Source organism: Myxocyprinus asiaticus, chromosome 47 (genome assembly GCF_019703515.2).
Source record: "Myxocyprinus asiaticus isolate MX2 ecotype Aquarium Trade chromosome 47, UBuf_Myxa_2, whole genome shotgun sequence".
Taxonomy (NCBI): Eukaryota; Metazoa; Chordata; class Actinopteri; order Cypriniformes; family Catostomidae; genus Myxocyprinus; species Myxocyprinus asiaticus.
Window position 1 is genome coordinate 4997475 of NC_059390.1, and position 22113 is coordinate 5019587.

Below are 22113 nucleotides of genomic sequence, written 5' to 3' on the forward strand. Positions count from 1 at the left end.
AAACACATTATTCATTATTAGTTCATGTTAACTAATGTTGTTAACTAATGTTAACAAATGGAACCTTATTGTAAAGTGTTACCAAGACTTCCTGTGATCCTTTTTTCCGATGAACACTTTCTATTGATTCACACAAAAGAAACAGAAAAGCAAAATATATATACACAGAATCAACTTTTAACCCCATTATTCCCTTTCCCCCTCCCAATCCCCAAACACCAACCCCACCCTGACCCTCAACAAATATCCCTGTGGTCAAAACTTAAGTATACAAAAAAAAAAAAAAAAATATATATATATATATATATATATATATATATATATATATATATATATATATATATATATATATATATATTTATTAGGGGTGTAACGGTACATGTATTCATCCCGAACCATCACAGTACTGACGTCACGGTTTGGTGCATGCAGTCAGCCTCAGATAGAATACATCTGAGTCAGTCACAGGCAATCCACGCTCCAATCCAGAAGGGGGTGCGCACAGTAATGCAACACTTTTTGCTAACTGCCAAAACAGGAAAAAGAGCAGAAGAAGAAGACACCATCTATGCACCAACCCAAAACAAGAACGGCGAGTTCAGATGACACGCAAGAGCTCGAAGATCCGCCTACTTGTTTTAAATCAGCAGTGTGGTAAAGTATCTGGTTCCCAGTGAACTACGGCAGCAGTGGAGAGCGAGTGGTAGATAGGACGAGGACAGTGTGTCGGCATTGTAAGACAGCTGTACAGTATTTGAGTGGAAATACTTCCAACATGCTAACACATATCAGATGACATCACCCAGATGTGCCAATCACCAGAGCTAGACAGAAAAAGATGACAGGAGTGCAAAAACGTATCCCTGCAGCTTTTAACCAGCCTCTAGATGTGAGAGCAGACAGTGCCAAAGTCATTACCCAGGCAACTGGCATATACACAAACAACATACAGTTTAAGTGGAACAAATTGTAACACTCCTCCTCCTAATGCACAAGTTTTATTTTTCATTATTCTATTTATTTTGTCCTTTTATAACAAAAGAGATGCTTTTCAGTTTTGTAGCTGATTGTGACCAAATACCTTTTGTTTTTTTATCAGCCCTACAAAAAATATGACCTATGCAAGAGTGCATTCTGTTTACTGCTTTGTGCTTAATACACTAAAGGAGGCTGTACTGTACCAACTACCTCAGGGGGGACTAAATGCCGCTAGGTGGAACAAACTGTAATCTGTACTACTGTCTGTTCAAAATATATGAAAAGAAACCTAGCATTTGGGATTTGTTGCTTTTTCCTGTTGTACCGAACTCGTATCGCACCGTGACCCCAAAACCGAGGTACGTACCGTGACTACTGTGTACCGTTACACCCCTAATATATATATTTAAAACTACACATCTCTCTCCACTGCCCCTCCCTGAGAGCCTTCTAAAAAGGCTAAATAGCTGCTCCATTTTGTATTAAATAAATCCAAGTAGCCTAGCCTTCTATATGACATTTCTTTTTTTTTTTCTTTTTCTTTATGTATTTATCCCCTATATTAATGACCAACCCATCGCCTAATATACAGAGTCTGGGGCAAAATGAAATCTGAGTGCCCAATACGTCACACATAAAACTCTGAAACCTCAACCAAAATTCTTGGATCTGTCCCCATCTTCTGATTGGCATTGCCAGCAGATGGGTGTGTCTTTAAGACCAAGCCTATACAATCTAGAGGGGGTCCAATAGAATCAATGTAAAATCTTAAATTGCATAAGGCACACCCTTGCATCTCTATATGTAGACTTGACGTTTTTTTAGAATCCTAGCCCACACTCCCTCTTCCAATACCAAGTTTAAATTTTTCTCCCATAATCTCGAGAAGTTGAAGCCCCGTCCCCCAGACTCTGAATTAGCAGGGAGTAATACACTGATGCCTCATGACCTTTTCCAAAACAGTGACTACCTGTGATCCTTAAGGTCGAGTATGAGAAAAGGGGAAAACATGACAAAAATAAGTCATAGTGCACTCTTATGATCAAGACTGTTGACACTGTTATTTGATCACAGTATGGAGTTCATCCCATTACTAAGGAGAGGTGTTACTTGTAAAGATAATAAACACCTACAGTGATCTTTTCAGCCACTTCCACTCTCCTCCAATTGCGGGTGCTACTATGCCCCACTTAAAACCACAGGCATCAATTTGTCATAATCGTTGTCGCGCACATCATACAGGATTAAGCTGAACTGTGCTGACAAGATGAAGCACATCACACTTCGTAACACTCTGTTCTTCACAATTTGTTCCCACTTTACAATGATTTAATGTTTTCTGTTTCATCATTTGTTCTCTTTAGATTTAATAAAAGCGCATATCGTTTGATGTAAGAGGAGAGGCATCTGAGAGTGGGTTCTACTGACTCAGGTGAATGTTCTCTGCTGTGTGAACTGCACTTGGTACGAAACAACAGGAGGGATTTAGGGTCCAAAAGTCTGAGACCACTGGTGAAAATTTATTTTTCGCAAAGAATTCTTAGACATTTAAATCCTCTCTCCAATTTCAAATATGAGCTATTTGCCTTTCTTTTTGACGTATTCAAGCTATCATGTTGTAAAAGCTTTGCATATCTCATTGTCGTCTCTCTCTGGTTATCTCTCTTTTGGTTAACTTCTAATGAATTGTGTGCTTTGACAGTGAGCCTATCAGCAGAGTTCAGGGGCCGTTGAGTACACAAGATCAGAAAGAGAAGAGAAGAAAGAGGAAAAAGGAAAATTAAGAGAGACAGAGGGATGTTCTGACCTGGTATATGTGGTTGAGTTTGAAGTGTTTGAGCAGCAGTAGCAGAAGAGCAGAAATGGCTTTGACGATAATCTCCTTGTGTCTGTTCACATCAATGCCTAGCTTCATGCTTTGGAGGACAGTGATTCTGTTTCAACACAAACACATGAAAAGGTTGCCTGTATGCCTAAAAAAAAACAACAAACAGCACTGATCTTTTCAAACACCATTTTACACACACACACGCACACATACACACACACACTGACATCAAACACAGATTCCGAGTAGACTTACGGCATCTCCTCAGGCAGAACATCGGCAAGGATGTTGATAGAATCTGTCTTTGCTTTAGAGGTTGGAGCAGCAGCCAGTAGCAGCTTCAAAAGGGCAATCTAAAAAGAGACTAACGTTAATACAACATTCCTACCAGGTTTGTCTGCAACGCTGCACGAAAGTTATAAAAACTTGATACAAAATGTCAAATGAGGGATTTTTTTTATTTTTTATTAATTACATGATACACTGATTAATCAACAGAATTTATTGCAAATAATCACATACTGTATATCAATATTTGTTGAGAACAGTACCTAAATAAAGATAATTCAAAAGACATTACAGAACTGTGGCAGATGAGTAAAGCATTGAAAAAAAGTTGCTTTAGGAGTCAATATATATGGTTGTTTTTTTTCCATATCATTGAATATAAGCCTATTACTGGCCTACAGTCCTCAGCAATCCATTTTGCAATCAAGTTTACCAATCTGTCCGAGGTAGACATAGGGGCTGTTCAAACAGGACACATATATAATGGTGTTTGGGGTAAAGTGTCATGCTCAAGGGCACAATGGGGATGCCTCATGACTCGCAACATTACAAACTTTGATTTGACACAAAAAATGTAATTGAAAATTGGAAATAAATACAAAGGTACAAGACTATGTACTTCACGTCTTTCATAAGGCAATGAACTACAATTCCATGAAGCATGGCAAAGCATGGCGAATGATATAATAAAATTAAAAATAGATGGACAAATATAAAATTATTGATTTAAAGTTGATTAAGAGTATATAAACAACAATTTTTATATTATTATTTAAATATATGCAAAAAATAGTTTGAGAGTGTTGGGAGATTGTGTCATTTACAGTGCTTCATGGGAGTGAGTGGTCGCTGCAATGCACATTTGGTGCGCTATGTTCACTGTGATTCACTGATTGGTAGAAAATTTTCTTCATGATCATGGGTAGTTTAGCTCTTCACCAGAAATTCTGTTATTAAAGAAAATTTTTTAGACCATCTTTTTTTAAGCTTAGACCATCGATCAACAACCTCAGAGCTCATGGTAACTTTTTCTTTAAAAGGTATCATTAATAATCAATTCCCCTATGGAAAAAATAAATGGGATTTTTCTATCTGGAAACAGACTGCTCTGTAATAATTCAATTAACCAGTGCTATAGTCAAGCACCATCTTAGTGCGTAAAAATATATTAAGTGTAGAGGACACTTACTACATACTGAGAGAGGCTGGGCAGCATTCCCAAATATAGAATCTCTGCTGGTGTCTCTTCCACTTCCTCTTCCCCCTAGCCAATCAAAAAAGCAAGTGACGTTTATTGGCATCTGAATGGACTAGTAATAAATGCAAATCAAATTTGAGCCACTTACCATAGTCATGGGGCACTGCTGTAGCTCGTCCTCTCTCTTGATCTGGACTTCTGCTATAGAGACATACTTGTGCTTGAGAGAGTAAGAGAGAGAGAGAATTGCCATGGTGACCGAGGACAGTCTAATCTAGACTTCTCTATGATTCGCTAAAAGAGCCCCGATAGAATATGTGGCAGCACAGCTTGGTAATTCTAACAAATATAATCTGCTTATTCAATAAATATCAATAAATAGGCAAAATATCTGAAGCTCAATTAGTGATGAGAGAATGCAGTAGTATTTTTATTTTATTTTTGTTAACAAAGATGGCAACAATTATTGGTTATGTCTCTGCTGAAAATTAGTCTGTTGGTCAACTACAAAAGAGAAAAAAATAGGTTAAAGATCTCGATTTTTTAAAGGAAATGTGTAATAGAAATGGTTCCATCCTTACCAGTTTAAGAGTCTTCACACTTTCGTGTATGGGCCGGGGCAAACCAACTAGAGTCTCAGTGTCACTGTAAAATAACATCATAAAAAATATATACAGTACAGTCTAATTAAAATATAGTTAACGAGTTAAAAAATTAAGCTAGATGATGATCAAGGTTGATAACTGTCATCAATATTATTCTATGACTCAAGACACAAATGGCATAGTTTAAAGAGACAGAGACTTACTTTCCCAAAGTGAAGCCAATGAATTTATTTCTGCTGCTCTCCAGAAAGTGTTCGATGTCTTTCTCTCTGTGGGAGAAAGTAGGGAATTGCCTGCATGTGTTTGTTCAGCTGTAGACCTTAGTCCGGGCAGATGCCACGTTTAAGTTTTTGCAAATGAAACAAGAACTAAAATACACACATCTGCACCCATCCCTACCCCCCTTCTCTCTTTCTCATCTGCATGCAGCAATGGAGTACAGCATTAGATTCTACATGTAAATGGGCAGAAGCTGAAGAGGTAAATACCGCATGGCTTTTCAAATAATCAAGAACATTCAATAAAATGTTCCACATTCCTCTCTTTTTCCTTCTTCGGTGTGCCTCTCTGTTCATCCGTCTCTTTCCGTTGAAATGCATTATGTATGCGTGAGTTACTGCAGTCTGAAGACCAACTTGTTTCCAACACCGGGGTTGTAGCAGATTTTTTTGTAGGCAGTTATTGAAACTACAGAAATGGATCAATTGCGTGAGCATCTATAGTCATGTATCCCTGGACCAGCCACAGGGAAAAATTAGTCATCTAGATAGCTATTCGAATTCAGATTCAGATTTAGACTCGAATTCATATACAGATTTGCATTCAGATTCAAATAATTCTCATTGAATCAATAGATCTATTTAAGTAAACAGTCAAAGTAAAAAAAGTTTATTGACATTCTGACCATGCTATCGAAAAATTTTCCTCCTGAAAATAATATGGTTATATTTGATGCAGAGGTCTTATGAGCTGCATTAGCCACCTAAGCTTCAGTCTTCAGGCATAAGCTTCTACCTGTCTCACCTGACTTTGGGGGCCCAGGGCAGTCCCTTGGGGAAGGACACTCTCTCAGTTGGGGGCTGCAGTGGTGGCGGCGGGGGCGGCGGTTGGATGATGACGTCTCTGTCAAGGGGGTCCACCTCTCCCTCGATGCCGCTGTCCACATCCTCTGGGTCGTCCTCCTCATCCCGGGCATCATCATTCTTGAAAGGGTCCCGTTCATTGTACGTGTCCAGACTGTCCTGCTTGACCAGGGGCTGCAATAGAAGTAGGAAGTGTTATAAAATATAAATATATGTACATTGCTTTGAAACCTGGGGCCGGATTCATGAAACGTTCTCGAGAAGAAAATTATTCTTTACTACCATCTTCTTCTTAATTTCTAACTTTAAAAAAGTTAAGAATATTTTGAATTCCTGAAAAAAGTTCTTATCTTTTTTCTTAAGACTGTTCTTAATAAAAAAAAATTAAAATAAAATCTTAAAAATGCTCATAAATAACATCTAAAAGTTTGGAAAACCTCACAGTTGTCTAAATCCCAAAAGGTAAAATGTTTAATGAATTTATGGGGTTGTTTCAAACATGACACTTTTTGTGTTTTATGTAATTTTTATTTTCAGCTTTCACACCATGTAATTTTATCACAAAATTCAAACAATAAATGTTCAAACAATAAAAGCTTCTTAATGTGATGACCAATCATGCTAGCCAATTTAAACTGCATTGCGCTCTCTCTCCATGATCTTAGAAACTACGGGCGAGTCCATAGAAATATAATAATTATTAGAAAAGCTGGCACTGTCCGTTTTACTTTAGTGTGTAAAACTATGACAGTTAATGTCACTAAATTAACACATCTCACGCAATTTACATTTAAAAAAAATTATCGCTAAGTGCTTGCTACTTACAAAAAAGGTTAATAGATAGGCCTAGAAAAATTTAGCATTACAATTTGCCAGTGTTGAAGTATTGAATTTGTTGTATTCGACAAGGCAACCTCATAAGCAGGCTATAATAAGTCATACAATGTGAAAGCCTGTCATTTCGTTCTTAAGAAAAAAATTAAGACGATCTTAAGAAAATATTTGAGAACTTAAGAATTTTTAAAGAACTGCACCAAGGAATATTCTTACAAACTTGTCATAATTTATCCTAAGAACTGTCTAATTTTATTCCCAAGATCATTTTCATGTATCCTTCCCCTCATACTGAATTAGGTCAATAAATAATGATATATGAATTTTATGGTGTGAATCGTATTTGTTACATTTGGCACTATTTAATAATACATATATATATATATATATTTTGAAGACTCGTATCAAGGTCCAACAAAATAATTTGTGATGATTCATCTGCTATTTTTAATTTTTCAGTCTGACAATAAGGATCATAACTTTAAACATGTTCACCATCCATTGCTTAAAGCTCATCACTTAAAAGTTACTGTTCCTTAAACCTGTAAAAGATAAGCATCACAAAAACGTAATTATAGGGACTCACACATTCCATATTAAACACTGCAGCTTCTTCAACATTCCTGCTGTGCAAATTCATTTCAACAAAGGCACAAAAAAAACAAATTCTTTACATCGCTAGTGTATGTTCAAACAGATAAATGGCAAGATTCAGAGCAAGCATCAGGCATGAGGTGCATTAGTGGAGCGCCATCGTTTGTTCCAGTGCAGTCAGTGTATGAGTGTGTTTGTGTGCGGTACTGAGGCCATGAGCAAAGGTGACTCAGCTGTGATTGAGAAGAAGCCATTCTGCTAGCTAGTGGGAGCCAGAGTGTGTCTATGTGGATCTCATTGACTGAGAACACGTGGAAATGGAAAGAAAGAACAAGAGCAGAGAGGGAGAAAGGAGGAGAGAGAGAGAAAGATTCTTGCTAATGTTCACCATGTCCTGTAGCCCCCAAGACCATGGCCAGCTGCATCTCTTGGAACCCTTCTCTCCCCCAAATAAAGTATAATAAAAAAATTGGACAAATTGTTGTGAAGGAGAAGAGAGTGGAGGAGTGCAAGGCCAGCCCACAACAAAGAGAATGCACAAAACGGGTTTTGGGTAAAGACCTGTTTCTTGGCATAGGGACTGTCTCCTTCCAAGCTATCAACAAAGGCACTCTGTAGGGACACAAGGAAGAGACGGAATAAGCCAACAGGGAAAAGAAAATCCAGAGAGAGAACGTATGAAAAGGGAAGAAAGGAGAAAGAGTTATAGAGACCTTACAGAGAGACAAAGATAGAAAGGAAGGCGAAAGGTAGAGGATCTGAAGGTCAGAAACCCTGACAACAGGCACATCGTCTTTTTTGCATGTTTCTGCGTTCAGTAGTATTAGTACAGTGTGTAACACAAATTGGACATTTTTGAAAGAATACATGGCTTGTTTTTGAAAATTCTATGTTTTGTGTTTCGAATATTGGCTGAAATAATTTAATCAGCATGAGAGTTTGTGTGTATAGTCTGTGTAGTGACCTCAACTCATACTGGTATCTCCAAGTGGAATATGGCATTCACTTTTCTTTACATTGAAGCACACTGAACCACTGTCTGCTGGTGCAACTGCTTTGAAAAATATTTAAATGTGTATGTGTGTTTCTCATACCCTGCGACTCCTGCGTCCTCTCTTCTGCTGCTGCTGTTGTTCGATGAGTTCCATAGCCGAGGCAGGAGGGGAGGCGGCTCGCATATTTCGCACCACCTTAATGCTGTCCTCAGGGAGCGCCGGCAGATTCAACCGCTCTCTCATTCTCACCTTCATCTCCTGCACCTCCTCGAAACCTCCCAGCGTGAACTAAGGAGCATTGCAACACACACACACACACACATGCAAAAATCAATGGACAGAGCACTATTGGTATGTAAGCAGGTTTGTTGTTAACTAGAGCCACTCCATCTGATTTATAGTGGAAACAGTACATGATTAACAGTGTTCACATTAAGCAAATATACACTTAATGTATATAATGTATATACACTTAATGTATATACACTTATGAAACAGAAAAACAAAAAGAAAAGGTTAGAGTGGACAAAGAAACACAGACATTGAACAACAGATAATTGGAATAGAGTGTTATGGATCTTAACCCCATTGAGCTTTTGTGGGATCAGCTAGACTGTAAGGTGCATGAGAAGTGCCTGACAAGACAGCCACATCTATGGCAAGTGCTACAGGAAGTGTGGGGTGAAATGTCACCTGAGTATCTGGACAAACTGACAGCTAGAATGTCAAGGATCTGCAAAGCTGTCATTGCTGCACGTGGAGGATTTTTTGATGAGAACTCTTTGAAGTATTTTAAGAAGTTCTGAACATTTTTTTCAAATTGTAATAGTAATTTTTCATGTTATTAATGTCCTGACTATACATTGTGATCAGTTGAATGCCACTTTGGTGAATAAAAGTACCAATTTCTTTCCATAAGAGCAAAATCTGTACATTATTCCAAACTTTTGGCCACCAGTGTACATACAAAAAAAAATCTACAAATCTATACAAAAAGATTATCAAGTATTGAGAATAGAATAGAAAAGAATAAGCAGTCATCTGTCTGTGGAATATAATAGAATAGAACAAGCAGGCATCTATTAATGGGATAGTTCACCCAAAAATTTAAATGATCTCATCATTTACTTACCCTCATGATATCCCAGGTGTATATGACTTTCTTTCTTCACCAGAACACATTTGAAGAATATAGAAAAAGATCTTCTCAGTAGGTCCACAAAATGCAAGTGGATAGTGATCAGACTGTTTGAAGCTCCAAAAATCATAGACAGCCTGCATAAATGTCGTCGATATGACTCCAGGTCGATATGATTTGAACTATGAATGTCTTCTAAAGTGATACGATTGCTTTTGGTGTGAAAAAGATCAATATTTAAGTACTTTTTAACTGTAATCCATCATTTTCGGTAAGCCTCATGAAAGGGTGGAGTTCACCGGTCTCTCGCGTGACGTATTTGCATTGGCATGTTACGGACATAATATCATGTTCTCCTCTCGGTTGAGACATCTAGGATGAGGACATAAACGCACCATTATTAGAAAAGAAACAGATACAATACAGATCTAAACCAAAACCAATGAGTTTCTGTACAGCGTTCCTCCTACTCAGTTGTAAACAGCACTGCTCTTTCATGTGCGCTGCACATGCTCATACATCTGCTGATCGGAAGCAATGATTTAGAGTTAAAAAGTAATTAAATATTGATCTTTTTTTTTTTTTTTTTTTTTTTCGCACCAATAGCGATTGTCACTTTTTTGCAGCTTCAAAAAGTCTGATCACCATCCACTTGCATTTTAAGGACCTACTGTGTAAAGATATTTTTCTATTTTTCTTAAAATGTGTTCTGTAGAAAGAAAGTCTTACACACCTGGGATATCATGAGGGTGCGTAAATGAAATAATTTTCATTTTTGGGTGAACTAACCCTTTAATGGAATGAAACAGCATGCAATAAAATAAAATAAGCAGTCATTCATCTATGGAACAAAACTCAATAGAATAGAATAATCAGTCATCTCTCTATGGAATGAAACAGAATAGAATAAGCGGTCATCTTTGGCATTTAATAGAATAAAATATTATTAGGAAACTCTGCCTTCCAAAAGTTAATATCCTGTCCACTTCTGTGTCAGATCTACTGAAGCATTTGAAGGTGTGCTAGCATGTTTTCTTAAATGAACATTGCATATCTAACCAACTCTTGACGAACACATTTTAATTGTTATTTTTATTATCCTGTGTGTCATAGAACCATGTGTCACTATGTATTTGGAAAGGTTTTGTCCATCAAACTTATCAAAATGCCCAAATACATGTAATTTCATTTTTATAATCTAATACACACATAAATGCCGAACCGATTGCAATAAGATGGTAAAGTTAGTTTTAGTTTCACAAATTGCTTTTGCACTCAGCTTCAAAAATTTGCATTAATGTGCTTTTAAAATAACTTTTGAGAGAATTTTTTATTTTTTTTGTGACACTGATTCACAAACATAACTGTTCTGATCTGTAAACCTTACATGGATGGTGTTTGTAATGCCGAAATTGCTGGAATAAGACCACAATTAAATAACCAAGCCCTGGATAACTGGTCAATAATTCTAGAAACTCTCCTAAAAGGAATGCATGTTTTTCCTCTTCTAAATATGTATGTTGTTGAATTATTCTTATCAGTTAAAATGTGTTTTTTGTATTTCATGACCCTTTAAGTACCATTTTATTTCACCCTTTAACAAACAAATAGTGAGTGAAACAAAAAATCATATAAATTCTCATATTTTGATTAATTAATTAAGTTCTTTAATGCATTTAAGCAACATTTTCTGAAAATGGTAAAAGGTTATCCTACTCGTGTGTGTGACATCAAATTAACAAAAGTTGGGTCAGACATAATCCAAAAGTAATCCAAAATTAATCATTACCAAAAAAATAAAATAAAACAGTAATCCAATAGATTGCATTACTAATTACAATTTAAATCATGTAATTTGTATTCAGTACTTGATTACAATTCTGAAGTAATCTACCCAGCACTGTATAAATATGGCAAACAAAAAGAATAGAATAGAACAAGCAATCAGTCATCTATAGAATAGAATAGGCAATCATCTATCTATAGAATAGAATAGAATAGAATAGAATAGAATAGAATAAGCAGTCATCTATGGCATTAAACAAAATAGAAAAGAATAAAAGCAATAATCAATCTATCTATGGAACACAACAGAATAGAATCAACAGTAATTCTGATGTGTGTATAATGAGACTGACCAGTACGGTTTTCCATAGTAAGAGCAGCACTTTCTTCATGGGGAAATGGGGCGCATTCATGCTGCAAAACTTGGTTACCATGGTGAAGAGGAGAAGGGCAAAGGGCTCGCCATTATAAAGGGGTGAACCTGAAAGGGGGAGGGAGGTTAATCACTGTGCAATAGAGAAGGTCAATTGCCAAACACTCCTAATACACACACACACACACACACACACACACACACACACACACACACACACACACACACACACACACAGTCTTTCTATACATAATATAGTCTCTAAGATTTAAAGAAACACAGTCCAGTCTTTCTCACCCAACTCTGTTTTGAAGGCCTGTCTTGCTGCTTTCCTCTCTGGGCTGTCACCCTCCATTTCCACACGAATGGTCTCCACCATCAAATACATGGTGCTCAATAGGACCCTTCAGAACACAATGCAAATGCATTTACTGTTCACTCTGTGTGATTTCGTATGCATGTGTGTGAGTCTTTATGTTTTACTGTGACTAAGAGTGAGTATTATCATAGTCCTTCATGGCAAGTCAGTTCACTTAGCGGTTATATTTGTTAAAGTGCTTTCACAGATTATGTCTCTATCAAAAAGTCAATTGGCCCTGTTATCTGTAGGGTGGGACTACAGTGGTCATGTTTAGCATTAGGATTTCTCCCATTCATATGAAAACAAGTAGGCTGTCTCATCCCTTATAATGTCTCTGCTATTATCACATCTACGATCAGCTAATACAAGCAGCATTACAGGAAAACAACATTTGGATCTCCATTATGTTTCAATTGCCTGCAGAGATTCAGTCTTAGTGAGCAGTTACAGCAAAATGGCAACTAGATATTGAGCCTCAGAGTAAAGCACTCAAAAATATGAAGGCAGGTGAGGCTGCCCGGGGTTTCTCTGCAAGTCTCCCACAAGACGCCTAGAACCCATTTTGATGTAAATGTGAGAAGTGGATTGTGGGTTGGATGAGGTGAGGCTATGGTATGAGAGCGGTATGCGTGTCTGTGAGGAAAAAAATTATCAAAAAGAATCAGTCTTTATGCCCATGAGCATCTTACCTAAGTTCAGTGCTGTCTGCCAGGGATATGGCTGGTTTTCTCACCGCACTGCTGCACGCCTGGTTATTACTGGAAGAAAAAGCAACAATACTAAATCAAAATGTAAATTTGCACATACAAGAGCACTGTACGGACAGCCTTGCATAACAGCTGTGTCAGGGTCATTACAACCAGCTGATCTTATTACAGAGCCACATAATATAATATAAATGGAAAAAAAAATAGTTCTTGAGAGGCAAACAAGCAATGCAATCTAATTCCAGACTAGTGGTCACCAGATATGGGTTTTTCAATGGTCAATGTTTATCACTACCCAAGACCCTAAAAGGATTCATATTTGGGTAGTTGACATGAAATACTTTTGGGAAGTTTTCTTACACATAATTTCACATATATGCATCAACTATTCATTTAAACCCCGCACAAATATCAACTTATTGTATCTAATGAGCTATGAACCAATGTCAAGCATCAATCAGGTGCGCTCGGCTAAATATGAATCAATGCTCAGAGTAGCTGGAGGGCTCAAGATAAATTGTACAAATTATTCTCCATAAACCAGAGAAGAGGCTGAGCCGCTGGAGAGGCAGCAGTATGGTCTTTGTGTGGGCTGATGAGAGGATGTAAAAAGCCATGAAATCCCCCGGGCAGAGGCTTGAGAGAGGAGAGGCATGGTGGCCAGAGTGTCTTTGAAGTGGAGATCACAGACAGACCACACTGCTGCTCTCTTAACACAAGAGACAGGGAGAAAGAGAGGGGTAAAATGACAACAGGTGCAAGAGGATTGGCACATTATATCTGTATGTGCTTGATGTTGCTTTTAAATTATGACCTTTGCCTTTTATGCAGTGGATGAAAAGTGTCTTTCATAATAATGTTTCAAATATTAAATATTATTACATGCAACTAGAGATTAAAGTGGACTAGACTGGTGGTTGCCCATGCAAAATGCTCTGCCACCATGCATGGGTATGGTGGATGATTGCCAGAGAGTTGCTACACAGTTGGTAAGGTGTTCTTGGTGGTTACCAGGGTGTTGCTTACTGAGCCAAGACAAAAAAGGCCACCCCACGTCTCTGTGATATTCTGGTTATGGATGGGAATCGTGGAATTTAATGATTCCAGTTCTGATATCAATTTCTCTTAGCTATCCTGGATATTTAATGGTTCCATTAACGTTTTTTTGTAAAGAACTGTTTATTGGATTTACTGCTCTCAATAACCTGATACCAAATGATTAGATGATTTCATATTTCAACAGAACTTTTTTTTTTCAAAAGGTGGGTTTACCGACTTGTATATATATATAATTTTTTTATTTTATTATTTTATTATTTTTTATAAAATAACACTAATTAGAACAGTACTCATAATGTGTGCATTCCATTCCACATTGTCACATCATCAACCATCCAGTGATTTCTCTCATATAAAAGTCTCACAAGCCTTAAGTACACAGTAACATTTCTTGGTTCATTTAGAGGCTGATGTTACCAAATGAATGACTTGCGATTTAGTACATTTTTCATTCACTAAAAAGAACCGGCTGATAAGTGCCATTCGTTCGGAAGGAAGTGCTTAATGTTTCAAGCTGATGATTAAAAATAAGGCCACCCTGCATGTGCAATTAGACCCCTGCAAATGATCCAGAATGCAGCAGCATGTCTGGTCTTTAATCAACCAAAGAGAGCACATGTTACACCACTCCTTGTCTCTCTTCACTGGCTGCCGGTTGATGCACGTATCAAATTCAAGGCTCTGATGCTGGCATACAGAACAGTCACTGGGTCTGCTCCAGCATACCTAAAATCATTTATGCAGAGCTACGTGCCCACTAGAAGCCTGCGGTCGGCTAAGGAACGTCGCCTTGTTGTACTAACACAAAGAGGCACCAAAACACTTTCCCGGACTTTCAGCTTCATCATACCACGCTGATGGAACGACCTTCCCAACTCCATCCGTGAAGCTGACTCACTCTCTGTCTTCAAAAAACGACTAAAGTTGCACTTTATTCTGTTTTGAATACTATTCTGATGTTAGTGAACCTCTTTTGTAAGTCGCTTTGGATAAAAGCGTCTGCCAAATGAATAAATGTAAATGTAACGTAAATAACTAACTTAAGAGTCATTCATTCAGGAATCACACTAGTCACACCCTATTTTCACGCTGCTGATTCAACAGTGGAATTGCAGTGCCACTGAACGGTGCAGTTTTAGCACGGTGTCCCATCTACATAGCAGAAGAATGCTTGTTTCAAGAACCGTTAACATAATGAAATTCCTTCGTTCTGGTATGTACAACGGAATCGGTTATGAATAAGAACCAGTTCTTGGTTCCAAACCCTAATTCTGGTCCCTATATGTATGTAAGTCAATTGGATTTTTTCACCTAATTCATCAACAGGCAAAAAAGCAATTGCACGACTTTCCTCAACAAGTCGCACAGTTTTAGGTATTATTTAAGTCAGTAGCACATGTATGGGGCAAGTTATGTTTAAATGTTTAATTATTAAGGATTTGAACAAAACTTAAACTAAGTATGAGCCATAGAAAGTAATAATAGTGATGCTTGCCTTAGCAAATTAACACAAAAAGATCTGTTGAAATGGAAGTGTAAGTAATGTGGGTAATTAGAGAAATAGAGAACCAGCTCGCTGTGCCACCCAGGCAGCTTTTACAGTACCCAGCAGGTATTAAGAAACAGAGAAAGATGTATGTCTCATTAGTACAGTGCCCAGGGGATCTCCAGAAATACAGAACCCCTTAAACACTGTTCACACACACACAACTGAGCTGTTTCTAACCTGCTCCCTCAAGAGCAAAAGAATAAAAATAGAAGCGCTGTTAAACACTTCCTCTGGTGTAGATTCACTGTCTGTCTCTTTCAATATCTAACCCTTTGTCTGACAGCCTGTATGTTTGCCCCTACCTTCAGCAAATGGTCAGTCAATGATCTGTACTCAGGGAATAATGCATTCTGGGTACTAAGCACACTCACTCTATCTCCATGCTGAGGAGTTCAAGTAAAGCACAGAAGATGCCCATGTCGAAGAGGAGGAAGACGTTGTGTCGAGACCAGTAGAGAACGTCCGTCTCTGTGTCACACTCATCAAACACACCTATATGGATGGACAAATGGACACACACACACAAGCACAAACACATCCTCTTAATTCCACACAGTGAAAATCACTTGATTAAAAAGAAAAAACGTATATTCATATAAGCTTCGTTATCATATAATATAGTGAGGTCCAAAAGTCTTGCTCCAGTAGAGTCAAAATGCTCCTATTTTGCATTTGTATACATAAATATATACAGTATTTTTTTAATTACAAAGTATATACTCAGCTCAACAATGTGAGTGAAAAGTTGAATTTCAGAATCCCTTAGTATTTGGTATGTCCCCCCTTTGCTTAATGGCAGCATGCCCTTGACCCCACAAGTTTGTGCAAAACCTACAGATCCATGTTCTCCCAGTATGATCTGATGAACTTTTAAAAGAACTTTTCTGTTTTAAAAGGTTGAAAATCCTGAAACTTTGTTTATATGCAATTTTAAATGAATAAATAAATAAATAAATAAAAATGCAGATTTTAAATGTGGTCTCAGAATTTTGGACCCCACTGATTATTATACTATTCTATTCTATTATATTTAGGGCTGTCGATTTAACGCGTTAATTCAGTGTGATTAATTATATAAAAAATAACGTGTTAAAATAGAACGCAATTAATCATGTCCCTGGACCCTGATAAGGAATATTCCTTCCATCTGAGCAATTCAAGCTTGAATTCTACCACCTGTTTTCTCAAGGGGGAAGTGAGCGAAACTTCGGCTGTTTGGGCAACGCACTAATACAGAGAACAAACCACTAGGGATGGGTGATACCACTTATTTTGTTTTCGATCCGATACCAATAAGTCCAATATAGTAGATACCGATACCAATACCGATAATTCTATTAAACAGATTTTTTTTTTTTTTTTGCAATTTCTTGGCATAAAATGGGTAATTTAAAATATACTTTTTAGTCACAATTCAAGTCATTATTTGTATTTATTTTTTTTACATTTGTGAGCCTAAACAGAAAATTATTAGACATCTGTTTTGTTTACCCTTACAAAAATTAACCAATATTTAGTTACCACACAATTAACCATGGTTACTACTATAATATTACTGTAGAAAACCCATGGTTTCGCTCTTGTGACGGCACAAGTGCTTGTCTGCTTGTGTCTTTCAGCATGTATGTTGAGTGGAAGAAGAAATAGGCCTAGTTCCCATCATGCACAAGTATTTGCTAATATAGCTAAATCCTTTTTATTTCACTTTGAAGCTTAAGATTATTTTTCATGTTCATGGTAATCAAATGATAATATCTCTAGTTTAAAAAAAATACTTTTTTAGAATTGATATTTTGGTGTGAGGATCGATATTTTTGATACAACATCAGTATCGGAAGTATGGATACTTTAGGATCGATCCGCACAAATCACACTCACCGACAGCAGACAACCAGGGTATGGAGGGTTACTTTTGAAATGTATTCCACTACAGATTACAGAATACATGCTGTAAAATGTCATTTGTAACGTATTCCATTAGATTACTCAAGGTCAGTAACGTATTCTAAACAGATTACTTGGATTCCTTCTTCAGCACTGGTAGATTTTTTTCACTTGTTTTGACTATAAAATCTCTGCCAGTACAGTAAGACAAAATACACATGTTAAAAATACATTCTCTGAAAAACCGAAATATCTTATGCAGTGTTGTTTCTAAAACAAGATAAATCAAATTGATCTTTTAGATATTTTTACAGGAAAACAATACAAAAATTATTATCAAGAATATGATTTATGCCCTAATATCAAAGGTCTTACTAGAAAAAATTAATTATGATCCAACATGAATTTTCTTGATAAAAAATATGATCGTGCCTGGTAACATGTGCATGTAAAATGGCTAGAAATAGCATTTTAGCTTAGCGTAAAGCTGACAATTTACACAAGGTTTATTTCTATTTCTTCTGCTCCAAACTTACTTCAAACTTACTTCTCTGTCTGCTCGTATGAATGTAACACATCATAAGAAAGTGTTTCACTGCTGTTCAAATGCACTTTGGATCGCATCATTTATATGTATAAATGTTTTCCATCTGAAAGGACTAAATATTAAATGAAACAAATGACAATAAAATGCAAAGTAATCTCTTCAGTAATCAAAATACTTTTTCAATGTAACTGTATTCTAATAACCAATAATTTAAATTTAAACTGTAGGGGAATACAGTTACTTATATTTTGTATTTTAAATATGTATTTCCGTTACATGTATTTCGTTACTCCCCAACCCTGCAGCAACACAAATGAGAACACGTCCTTGCGTTCAAACACAGCTTGATGAAGCACAAATACGAACACAGGGATCTCAAGACATGTTTTTCTAAGTTTCAAACTAAGTTTAGCTTGACACAGCGACCTAAAAACTGTATGTTTATGACAAGACGCAACCGAGACGCTCCAAAAGCATTTGAAGACCAAAGTATGATGCAGGTGTACACTGACACGTCCGTAGACAAGCCCTCATAATAAATCAGACTTATTGACAAACTCAATTGCAAAATGGATTGCTGTGAACTGTAGGCCAATGATAGGCAGATGACATAAGTTCAATATTATGGAAATAAACAATATATTGCATCCTAAAGCCACTTTTTGAATGGTCTTTTTGGTAACACTGTACAATAAGTGTTACAGTCTTTTTTAATGCTTTACTCGTGTGCCACGGTGATGTAATGCATTTTAATTATCTGTATTATTAATCTTTTACTATATAGTAATTATATATATTATATATATTATTTATAATTATTTAAATATAACTATTTATAAGTATTTTATCATTATTTATTGAATTATTGTTATTTGAGGGGCTTTCTTAGCAAATATTTATTTATACGATTAATTGTGTTTAATTTGATTAATTAATCGGAATACCATGTAATTCATTTGATTAAAAATTGTAATCGATTGACAGCCCTAATTATATTATATTATATTATATTATATTATATTGTATTGTATTGTACTGAGTCATGAATGCAATGTTTTTGGTGGACTATACATACTTTGAGTTATTTATTGCTGAATAATTGCATTTTTGATTTTTGTACCTTGGGCCAAATACAGGATGGCTCGGGCCACTTTGAGCCTCTTGTCTCGATCTGTGAACTCCAGAGCATCCAGCAGTCTCATGACATACGCCCTCTGCTCCTCCATACTCAGCTGCTTCCACCTCCTTCCCTTCACTTAGAGGAGAGGTGTTTCAGAGAAGAACTGAATCTCTGTTCTCTAAATGTTATTTCTTAGTCATTAATAACACTCTCATTCTGTCAATGTTAATAATTTCTGGGGGCCTGGGTAGCCCAGTGGTAAAGACACTGGCTACCACCCCTGGAGTTTTCTAGTTCGCTAGTTCAAATCCCAGGGTGTGCTGATTCCAGCCAGGTCTCCTAAGCAACCAAATTGGCCCAGTTGCTAGGAAGGGTAGAGTCACATGGGGTAACCTCCTCATGGTCACTATAAATGTGGTTAGTTCTCGGTGGGCCACATGGTGAGTTGAGCGTTGATGCCGCGGTGGATGGCGTGAACAACACGTTCAACAAGCTACGTGATAAGCTACGCGGAGGTAGCTGGGATTCGTCCTCCGCCATCCAGATTGAGGCGAATCACTACACGACCACAAGGACTTAAAAGCGCATTGGGCCTTCCAAAAATTGGGTGAAAAAGGGGAAAAATCCACAAAAGAAAAGTTAATAATTTCTTTGTCACTCCTCACATTCCATTCTCTCGTTCACATTCTTTCTTTCACAAGTTGTTCAAATACCTATGAGAAAAGCGACATGCATTCAAATACTTGATAATTCTGTGTGACCTCTCTATGTCTTCAGACCAAAGTGTTACTCAACCGCATACACGAGTAAGAGACTTATGAATGCAAATTACTGTACATACCCCAGTCTGAACCTAATATGCTCTTGGCAAGGTATTCGCCAAATGCTTAGACATTTTGTGTGAAGCAGATTTCTGCTGAAAAGCCTCACTGTTCTTTGTGTAAAATTAAATCACTGACTGCAAAGGTTGTTCTTTCGATGTTGACTGGGAAGCGAGACAAGTGCTTTCTCACATTACACACACTGCAATTCCAGCACAAAACACACTGATTTTAAACAACACGACAACAAAATCATATGACTGAGCTCTTCAATTGTTATGTGAAGCCAGTGGCTACATTACCGTGATTCTTGAAGTCTTCCTCAAAATAATCCCTGTTTAGACTGAACTCTGGTTCCTCTGTGTAGCTATACAGCTCTGTGTAAAAGAGAGACGGACAGAGTAAAAGAGAGAGGGCTTTTGAAAGTAAAACAAGCACAACATTGACTTATAGCCAAATAAACTCATTAAACATTCATTGCCATGCTGCATTTTTCATGCAACCATGATGACCCATATCTTTAGCAAACTTTAGAAGACTTATCCTCTAAATACAAGGACAGGGGTTCTTAAACTTTCTCTGGCCAAGGCCCAAATAAAACCATTGACATGTAGACAAATTCTTGTAGAAATCATGATTATTCTTTCAAAGACATTTTAACTGAAATGAAACATTCAACCATGCACTCAAAAAAAATAGTTTAGTCTATTTTTAAGATTTATGCATTAAAATTTCATAACAAAATTCCATCAAATTGAACTGCGTAATCTTTAACAAAATTATGTTTAATTAATTTAATTTTGTTAAAGATTACGCAATTCAATTTGATGGAATTTTGTTATGAATTTTATGAAATTTGTGTATGTTAAAACTGATAAACTCTACATCCAGTATGAACTGGAATAAAATGTCAAATATGATTCTTGGATATTTCTCAAACATCATATTTTGTAACCCCTACAAACATGTACCATGGCAAACATAGTTTTGACCTCCCCCCCCCCCAAAAAAATAACATAGTTAATAGATATTGTTACTACAATAAAATGTAAAAAAAAAAAAAAAAAAAAAAAAAACTGCCAGCTGTGGTTGCCAGAATAATTATGTAAAAAATACAGTAAAAATGTAAACAACTTTACAGGACAAACTGTATATTTTACAGTTTAAAACTATTGTAATTTACATGACCATGCTGGCACTGTAAAAAACAAAAAAAACCTAAAAAAACTAAATCTGTAAAATTTACAGTAAAATAAGTCATAAACTTCATATTAACCTTCTGAAACTGTAAAAATATGCTTTTTACTTTATAATGTATTGTTAATCACCGTATAAATTACAGAAGAGCACATGATGACATGAAGTTCACCTATAGTGGCTCTTCCAGGAGCAATGACCAATAAACATGTAGAGACAGTGTTCAGTGTCACTCACACAAACAATAAACACCATCAGTGTAACACATGTGAAATTAAAATAATGTAAACACAGAACACCCCAATGTACATAACTGATATTAAAAATAAGAAGAAACATAACTATTCCCATAAAATATAATGAAATATGATGGGTCATGCAGGGAACTGTGGGAACACCCGATTATTGTTTTTTACTGTAATTTTAACAATAATTTACTGTAGAAAGTACATGTACTCTTTTGTTAAACAATGTAAATTTTAACCATTAATTATACAGGAAAATCATACTTTTTACATCTAAAATGTGCAAATTAACATTTTATTGTAAAAACTACTGTATTGTCTTTTAAAATATATGTATGTATATTTTACAGTTAATACTCGTTAATCAATTAACGTTTTTTTTTCTGTAGCACTTTTACAGTCTTTTATCGTAAAAATTACAGACATTTTTACAGTGTTGGTATAAGTCAGGAAAAGACAGAAAGATTCTGTAAGCTTCTTAGTTTGAATTATATGAATTTTTGAGTTTGTAGTAGGCCCAGTAACAATAACTACAGTAACCTATCATCTTAATACTGTTATACACTATCCATAATGTATCTGCACTATATAAAAATTAACTGCATTACACACACAAAAGTACAGTGATTGTTTGCTTGCAGTTTTGGAATCCCACTTTGATAGACAGTACTCACATTTCTTCTGTTTTATTTTCAATGTTTCATCAATTCTTGACAATCTTATTTACTTTTCAACTGTTGAATAACTGCGTTTCGTCTTTCTGACAGAATTTCCACAGAGTGGCACGTAATTATGAGCTGGGATATTCTATATAAAATAAATCTGTTGCTGAATTTGTTGTGTTTCTGTATAACTAGTGTACACAGTCACAGTTAAGAGTGACAGTTCGTCCCACACCTGAAAGCGTCCCTGGCTCGGAGCGCGT

General features: G+C 36.4%; 1 protein-coding gene across 3 annotated transcripts in view; it reads right to left on the reverse strand.

The window, feature by feature from the left end:
- LOC127436479 (striatin-interacting protein 1 homolog) overlaps positions 1-22113 on the reverse strand; it is a 32610-nt gene that overhangs the window by 4497 nt on the left and 6000 nt on the right. For 2 of the 3 annotated variants that reach the window (XM_051690665.1, XM_051690664.1), the window contains exons 3-16: positions 20049-20123; positions 18926-19060; positions 15746-15866; positions 12749-12817; positions 11996-12102; positions 11679-11806; positions 8502-8690; positions 5921-6153; positions 5101-5166; positions 4874-4937; positions 4441-4512; positions 4284-4358; positions 3062-3159; positions 2786-2912 (exon numbers count right to left, since the gene is read on the reverse strand). In XM_051690665.1, the coding sequence (XP_051546625.1) occupies positions 2786-2912; positions 3062-3159; positions 4284-4358; positions 4441-4512; positions 4874-4937; positions 5101-5166; positions 5921-6153; positions 8502-8690; positions 11679-11806; positions 11996-12102; positions 12749-12817; positions 15746-15866; positions 18926-19060; positions 20049-20123 (1559 nt within the window). Of the gene's footprint in view, positions 1-2785; positions 2913-3061; positions 3160-4283; positions 4359-4440; positions 4513-4873; positions 4938-5100; positions 5167-5920; positions 6154-7968; positions 8020-8501; positions 8691-11678; positions 11807-11995; positions 12103-12748; positions 12818-15745; positions 15867-18925; positions 19061-20048; positions 20124-22113 lie in introns of all 3 variants that reach the window. The other variant, XM_051690666.1, reaches the window with a different exon arrangement.